The sequence below is a fragment of the Scylla paramamosain genome, chromosome 31 (assembly GCF_035594125.1).
Source record: "Scylla paramamosain isolate STU-SP2022 chromosome 31, ASM3559412v1, whole genome shotgun sequence".
NCBI classification, from domain to species: Eukaryota; Metazoa; Arthropoda; class Malacostraca; order Decapoda; family Portunidae; genus Scylla; species Scylla paramamosain.
In genome coordinates, this window is record NC_087181.1 from 19,098,554 (window position 1) to 19,106,499 (window position 7,946).

At 40.5% G+C, this 7,946-nt stretch overlaps 1 protein-coding gene across 1 annotated transcript in view; it reads left to right on the top strand.

Moving 5' to 3' along the window:
- The first annotated feature begins 4,584 nt into the window (after nt 1–4,584).
- LOC135088802 (uncharacterized) overlaps nt 4,585–7,946 on the top strand; it is a 27,729-nt gene continuing 24,367 nt past the window's right edge. The window contains exon 1 of the mRNA XM_063983855.1: nt 4,585–4,826. Within this exon, the coding sequence (XP_063839925.1) occupies nt 4,742–4,826 (85 nt within the window). The 5' untranslated portion in view covers nt 4,585–4,741. The remainder of the gene's footprint in view (nt 4,827–7,946) is intronic.

Genomic DNA, 7,946 nt, shown 5'->3' on the forward strand with positions numbered 1-7,946 from the left:
CTCTCTCTCTCTCTCTTTCTCCACATGCATTCAAACACACACACACACACACACACACACACACACACACACACACACACACACACACAAATAATAATAATAATAATAATAATAATAATAATAATAATAATAATAATAATAATAATAATAATAATAATAATAATATAAAAACTAGATAAATACAGTATAAACACATAATTAGATAAAACAATAACGAATAAAAACAATAAGTAAAGAAACTTTAACTTGAACCACCACCACCATCATCATCACCACCACCACCACCGCCACCACTACCACCACCACCACCACCACCACCATCACCACCCCCACCATCACAGCCATTATCACTACTACCACCACCACCAGCTCACCATCATTATCACCACCACCACCACCACCACCATCATAATCATCATCATCAACAACAACAACAACAACAACAACAACAACAACAAAAACTACTAGTAATACTAAACACACACACACACACACACACACACACACACATACATAGACACATTCTCTCTCTCTCTCTCTCTCTCTCTCTCTCTCTCTCTCTCTCTCTCTCTCTCTCTCTCTCTCTCTCTCCAGGTTGATTTCTTACTGAATTACCAAGAACGTAAATAAAAGGAAAAATTTTACGCACATTTCACAAAACGTTACAAAAGAAATACAGAAAAAAATACGTGACCTCAAGAGAACAAAGAGAACGGAAATGTTAATAATACTGTTCTCTCATCATTATTCAAAAAAACAAAAAGGAAAACAAATACGAGAGAGAGAGAGAGAGAGAGAGAGAGAGAGAGAGAGAGAGAGAGAGAGAGAGAGAGAGAGAGAGAGAGAGAGAGAGAGAGAGAGAGAGAGAGAGAGAGAGAGAGAGAGAGAGAGAGAGAGAGAGAGAGAGTACACAAACAATCCGAAACGATTAAAAAATATACAAGCAAAAAAAAATGATTGGATGTTGCAAAAAATATATTAAAAAAACAGAAAAAAATAAGATGAAATAACAGAAAGAAAACAGAGCAAAGTTAACACGAATAATTTACAGAACATCTACATTAAAATGACAAATAAAAAAAAAATTACGAAAAATGAGAAAAAGACGAGGAAAGAGAGAGAGAGAGAGAGAGAGAGAGAGAGAGAGAGAGAGAGAGAGAGAGAGAGAGAGAGAGAGGGAAGAAAAGTAGAATCTTTATCCTCGTGGTTTCTCTCTCTCTCTCTCTCTCTCTCTCTCTCTCTCTCTCTCTCTCTCTCTCTCTCTCTCTCTCTCTCTCTCTCTCTCTCTGTGTGTGTGTGTGTGTGTGTGTGTGTGTGTGTAACTGATAACACATGTACGTATAATATGCATATGTATGTGTGTATGTATGCATGTATATGTATGAATGTATGTATGTGTATATATGGATGGATGAACGTATAGATGTATGGTATGTTTGGGTTTGGTTTATTTCAATTCATTTGTTTATTCATCTGTTAGTTCATCAATTTATTGTTATGTTCATACGTCTATGGGGAAAGTCTCCAAATTTCATTAATACTGCAACGACACACACACACACACACACACACACACACACATACTTCCCTCCCCCCTCCCCCCATTTCCCTCCCCACACACCTCCCAGTTTAACACACGCAAGAAAATTAAAAAGAAAACGGATACAAAAAACGGAGAAAAATAAATAAAAAAATGCGGAGACAAAGGAATTTTGAAAAGAAATCTTGAAAAAGGGGAAAGAAAAAACTAGACAAAATAGTTTTAAGAGAATGCTAAAGCAAGCAAGCAAGCAAGGAAGGAAGAGAGAGAGAAAGACAGACAGAAAGAAAAAAACAAAGAAACGAAGAAACAAAGAAAGAAAGATAAATACATACATATATATACACAGATACACAGACAGTCATATATAGACACATACATACATACATATATAGATACACAGATAGACATATAGATAGATAAATAGATAGATAGTCAGAAAGAAAGAAAGGAATATATATAAATAGATTGACAGATTGATGATGAATATATTAAATGAATAGATGGACTGATAGATAGATATTTACATAGACAGATACACAGACAGATAGACATACAGACATATTATAGAAAGGAGATAGATAAATCGAGATAGATAGATACATTGACATAAATAGAAATAAAAAGGTAGAAATTAGATGGGCAGATATAGATAGATTGATAGATAGAAACAGACATACAGACAGACACACAGACAGGCTTTTTCCGATACAAGACAGGAAATTAAAGGTGATTAATAGAACACTAAGAATGATTAGCGAGAAAGGAAACACGTCTTACTTTGCTGCTTAGGACGAAGACATCAAGGCAAATGAGAGAAAGAGAGAGAGAGAGAGAGAGAGAGAGAGAGAGAGAGAGAGAGAGAGAGAGAGAGAGAGAGAGAGAATTTGGGCATGTTTTCACTCCTCATCTATTCCGTCTAGTATTAAATGCTCTCTCTCTCTCTCTCTCTCTCTCTCTCTCTCTCTCTCTCTCTCTCTCTCTCTCTCTCTCTCTCTCTCTCTCTCTCTCTCTCTCTCTCTCACTAGTAGCAAATGATAAGCAGATACCCTTGTTACAAACCAATATATTTTCACGTATCTCTCTCTCTCTCTCTCTCTCTCTCTCTCTCTCTCTCTCTCTCTCTCTCTCTCTCTCTCTCTCTCTCTCTCTCTCTCTCTCTCTCTCTCTCTCTCTCTCGTCCTCACAGTTGCATCTAAAGACACACTGGCCACTTATGCTCACTGGAAAATATCTATCCTGCAGATTACAGCTTCGATACCCCGCGGCTCACTCTTGTATTAGTGGCGAGTCTTCCGTTTTTCCCCCGTGCGTCACTTTTACCGTGGCACAAAGGCGGCAAGAAACCACTGGCAGATGAGCTTATTTTTTCCCCCTGTTTGTTTTCCATTTGTATTCTGTTTTGGATAGTGTGAGTGAGGGAGGAGAAGGGTTAGGGAGGGGGCTTCTGTGTGTGTGTGTGTGTGTGTGTGTGTGTGTGTGTGTGTGTGTGTGTGTGTGTGTGTGTGTGTGTGTGTGTGTGTGTGTGTGTGTTGCTCATCTATTTGTCTGTTTTTGTATGACCGAATCTATCTGTCAGTCTGTCAGTCTGTCATCCTCTCTCTCTCTCTCTCTCTCTCTCTCTCTCTCTCTCTCTCTCTCTCTCTCTCTCTCTCTCTCTCTCTCTCTCTCTCATCTTACATTATCTTCTTCCTTCTTCATTATGGTTTCAATCTTCTCCCTCCCAATTCTTCCATACTTCATGCACCTCTCTCTCTCTCTCTCTCTCTCTCTCTCTCTCTCTCTCTCTCTCTCTCTCTCTCTCTCTCTCTCTCTCTCTCTCTCTCTCTCTCTCTCTCTCTCTCTCTCTCTGTCCCCAGCCCAGTCTCCATTGTTAAGCAGTTAATAGATGGCGCTACGTCACCCGAGTCTCGTCTTATCACACAGACTAGTGTTTCCTAGCCTGCCTCACCCGCCTCACCGAACATTATCAAGAGTGAAACTGAAGGTTGTAACTTAGGGTTGTACTGCTCGTTGTGTGGCTGGGAGCGAAGGACGGAGAGGAGGGTGTGTACAGAGAGAAGGGTTCAAGAAATGGGAACGGGTGCTAGGAAGAGAGGGGAGGGATAAGAAAAGTGAGGGGCATGTTACAGAGAGGGAATGGTTAAATAAGAATGAAGGAAGGGTTAAAGAAAGAAAGAGATGGATGTTAGAGAGATGGGATGGCTAGATAAGAATGAAGGAACGGTTAAAGAAAGAAAAAGAGGGATGTTAGAGAGATGGGATGGTTAGATAATAATGAAGGAAGGGTTAAAGAAAGAGAGAGAGGGAATGTTAGAGAGATGGGATGGTTAGATAAGAATGAAGGAAGGGTTAAAGAAAGAGAGAGAGGAATGTTAGAGAGATGGGATGGTTAGATAAGAATGAAGGAAGGGTTAAAAAAAGAGAGAGAGGGATGCTAGAGATGGGATGGCTGGATAAGAATGAAGGAAGGGTTAAAGAAAGAGAGAGAGGGATGTTAGAGATATGAGAAGATTAGATAAGAATGAAGGAAGGGTTAAAAAAAGAGAGAGAGGGATGTTGAGAAGTATTTGAGAATGAATTAATTAATGGATGGGAGAATTTTAAGACGTCATAAAAGTAGGGTCATATAGGTTAGGTTTTAATAAAAAAAGGGTAAGAGAGAGAGAGAGAGAGAGAGAGAGAGAGAGAGAGAGAGAGAGAGAGAGAGAGAGAGAGAGAGAGAGAGAGAGAGAGAGAGAGAGAGAGTGTGTGTATGTATGTGTGTGTGTGTGTGTGTGTCACCCTCCTCCCACTGCACTTTCCTTATCCCTCCCCTTGTCTTTTCCCTACTCTCCCCTCCTCCTCTCCTCTCCTTCCACAATCCACTCCCCACCCAGCAAACACCCTCTCCCATCCAGTCCTTCCTCTCCCCCTGTCTCTTACCCCCCCTTTCCTATTCCCCTCTGCCTCCTTGTTCCCTCTCTCCCTCTCACCTCGTCCCACTCTGCGCCAATACATAGAAGCGAAGCGGCGCGACTATTTAAAAGCCAGCAGAGTCTCGGCCACCCTTGCACTTCCCTCCTCCTCTCAGCCTCCGACGGACGACCTGTCAGCACCACACCCCCACACCACCACCACAGCAGCGCCACACCACCGCATCGTCGTCAGTGGTGCGTCTAGGGTGCAAGGACGGTACCCGGTGTTCAGGAAGGAGGCGTGATGCTCCTGAACCCCACCAAGCTCCTCGTCCCAGCTCCTCTCGTGTGCCTCGCTCTTATCTCTACATGTGTGTCGCTTGTGGCAGGTGAGTTGCGGTATGGCAGTTGTGATGGAGAGGGTTATGCAGGTGAGTGACAGATGTGGGTGAGAGGTAGATGTGGGTGACAGGGCTCTGGGTGACAGGTGAGTGGCAGGTAAGGATGAATGGCGTGACAGTGAAAAGTAGGGATAGCAGGTACAGATAGCAGGTACGGATGACAGACAGAGATGACAGGTGAACTAATAGATAAAGGTGACTACTATGGGTGACAGAGGGAGAGTGAGTGGGTGAAAGGTACGGTTGACAAGTATGAGACAGGTAACGGTGACAGACGAGGACATGTAAGGGTAACAGGTAAGGATAACAGGTTAGAGTGACAGGTACTGGTGACAGGTTAGATAGACAGGAAAGGGTGAAGTAAGGTAACAGGTACAGGTGACAGATACAGGTGACAAGTTAGAATGACAGGAAAGGGTAACAGGTAAGGGGAAAGTATACAGGTGACAGGTGAGGGTGACAGGGAAGGGTGGTAAGGGTAACAGGTGAGACTGATATTTAGTGGGGTCTTAAGACTGACTACCTTACTGAATGATTAATTGACTGATTGACTGGATCATTTTCAGCGACGCAGCAACGAGACAGTACATGATTTAACCCTTTTACTGGTACGTTATTTTTTTTTTCACATAATTACATAACTTTTAAAACATTTTGCGCTGCAGCCTCGTCAATTAACCTCATGTTATATATATATTTTTTTGTGCCCAGGCAAACTTTTTTTTTTACTTCTTTTTTTATTTTCCTGTGGTCTGATCGTTAACAAAGAGAGCACAGCAGTAAGAGTTAGGGAAGGATGTCGGTGTAGGGTGACACTGAGAAGCAGGAGGTTAGCTTTTCTTTATTTTGTCTTCTATTTTTTTATTCTTTTAGTCTACCTGTCTGTCTTTCTGCATTTCTACATTTCTTTCTTCTGTATAAATTTCTTTCTTTCTACGTGCTGAAGATTCTGGTTACGGACACACAAAATAAGTAAAGATAAAGAAATTGATAAATAGATAACTAACTAATAAGGAACTAACTAATTAACTAAAAAAAAATGACCCTCACAATGCCACTCCCATAAAATGCTACAGGAGAGAGAAAGAGAAAAATAATAGGCCAGTTTAGTGACGGCAGTATGAGAACAATGGTCGTATAAAGGAGATGGTAAACAAATTCAAAGGTGTAAGTGTTACGTGGGGAAATTTTAAAGGTGATTCTAGACAAATTCAACTACTCCTATGATAATAAAAAATAAATAAATAAAAAAACAGCACTTTTTATTTTAGTCAATGGAGAGATTTAAAAGGTTAGATGAATGGATAGGGATGAATAGTGAATATAGATATGTGGGTTTTGAATAGAGACTGCCACTTGTAGACCTGACAGTCTCCTTGTGTTTTTACTGCAATAGACTCGGTAATTGGGTTATAAATGCCGAGCTAATGGAGATATTTAAAAGATTAGATGAATGGATAAGGATACCAGGTGATTATAGATATGTGGGCTTTGAATAGACTGCCACTTGTAGACCTGACAGTTTCTTGCAGCTTTCCTTGTGGTCTTACTGCAACAGACTCAGTAATCAGGTTATTAGTGCCGAGTCAATGGGAAGATTTAAAAGAGCAGATGAATGGATGACGATGACAAGTGGGTAGAGATATGTGAGTTTTGAACAGAGACTGCCACGTGTAGGTTTTAATGGTTTCTTAAAATTTTCCTTATATTCTAATCTTACGTTCCTTAGTGCTGGTAGAAATACAGTACAGTCTTAGTCAGAAGTCCCAAGCTGCTTTCTTTTTCCTTCATTCTTACGCGCTCTAGTCTTAAAATGCATCAGTTGTCAGGCTGTGCAAGGAGATCAAATTATTTCCTCTTTTTTTCTTATCCTTCCTTTATTTTCTTACGTTCTTATAAGATTAGGTAAATTTATGGATGAGGATGATAGTAGATATAAGATGCTATGTTTAATACAGGGACTGCCACGTGTAAGACTGACGACATCTTGCAGCTTCCCTTATTTTCTTATGTTAAGTCCTTATGTTTATATCAGACGGCTTGAAATTGAGGGGAAAACATGGTACTGGAAGAGACTGCGGCGCTATAACAGACTTTTGACAGAGGCGGCACCGAACCTAACTAAGGCAGCACCAGACCTAACCTAACCTTAAACCTAACGTAACCGAGGCAGCACCAGACCTTACCTAACCTAACCAAACTTAAGCTAACCGAGGCAGCACCATACCTTACCCAATTTAGCGTAACTGAGGCAGCACCAGACTTTACCTAACCTAACCTAACTTAAAGTAACCGAGGCAGCACCAGACTTTACGTAATCTAACCTAACCTTACCTAACCTACTTTAAGCTTAATTAACTTAACTGAAGCAACACCAGACTTTCCCTAACCTAACCGTGGCAGCACCAGGCATAACTTAACCTAACCGAGACAGCACCAGACCTTAACTGACCCAACCTAACCTAACCTAACCTAACCTACCTAACTTAACCTAAACGAGGGACGGCAGCAGCTGGCCAGGTAAGACGGGACTGTCAGCAGCACAGGGGCCGGGGCAGCAGTCACGGGTAAGCACACTGCGCCGCGTAGTTACGAGTAAAGGTAAACGTTAATTAGTATAATGCATTTAGTTAATGTAGTAATAACAATAATTTTAATAATAATAATAATAATAATTCTATTTCGCCTGGAAGCAGCTTAGCGCCATAAGTAATGAGCACGGAGATAATAGTTAATACAAATTGTACGTACTGGGCGTGGCTCTTCATCAACACTTTCCTCTTTCTCCTGGTGATTGGTCCTTTTTTTTAATGCACTGACTTCCTTATTTGTTAATTCATTTCTTGATAAAAGGATAAGCTGGAAATTAACGCAAGAATATGAAGTTATTGTTATAATTGTTATTACCATTATCATTACTACTACTACTACTACTACTGCTACTACTACTACTACTATTTACCCACACAATAGGTACACTGGTAGATCAACATCATCATCATCATCATCATCATCACCAAAGCTTTCATCATTCTGAATTAACATCGCCATATTTTCTTCCTTTACTATTTTTTTTATATTTTTCACAGGTAACAATTTTTTTTCTAT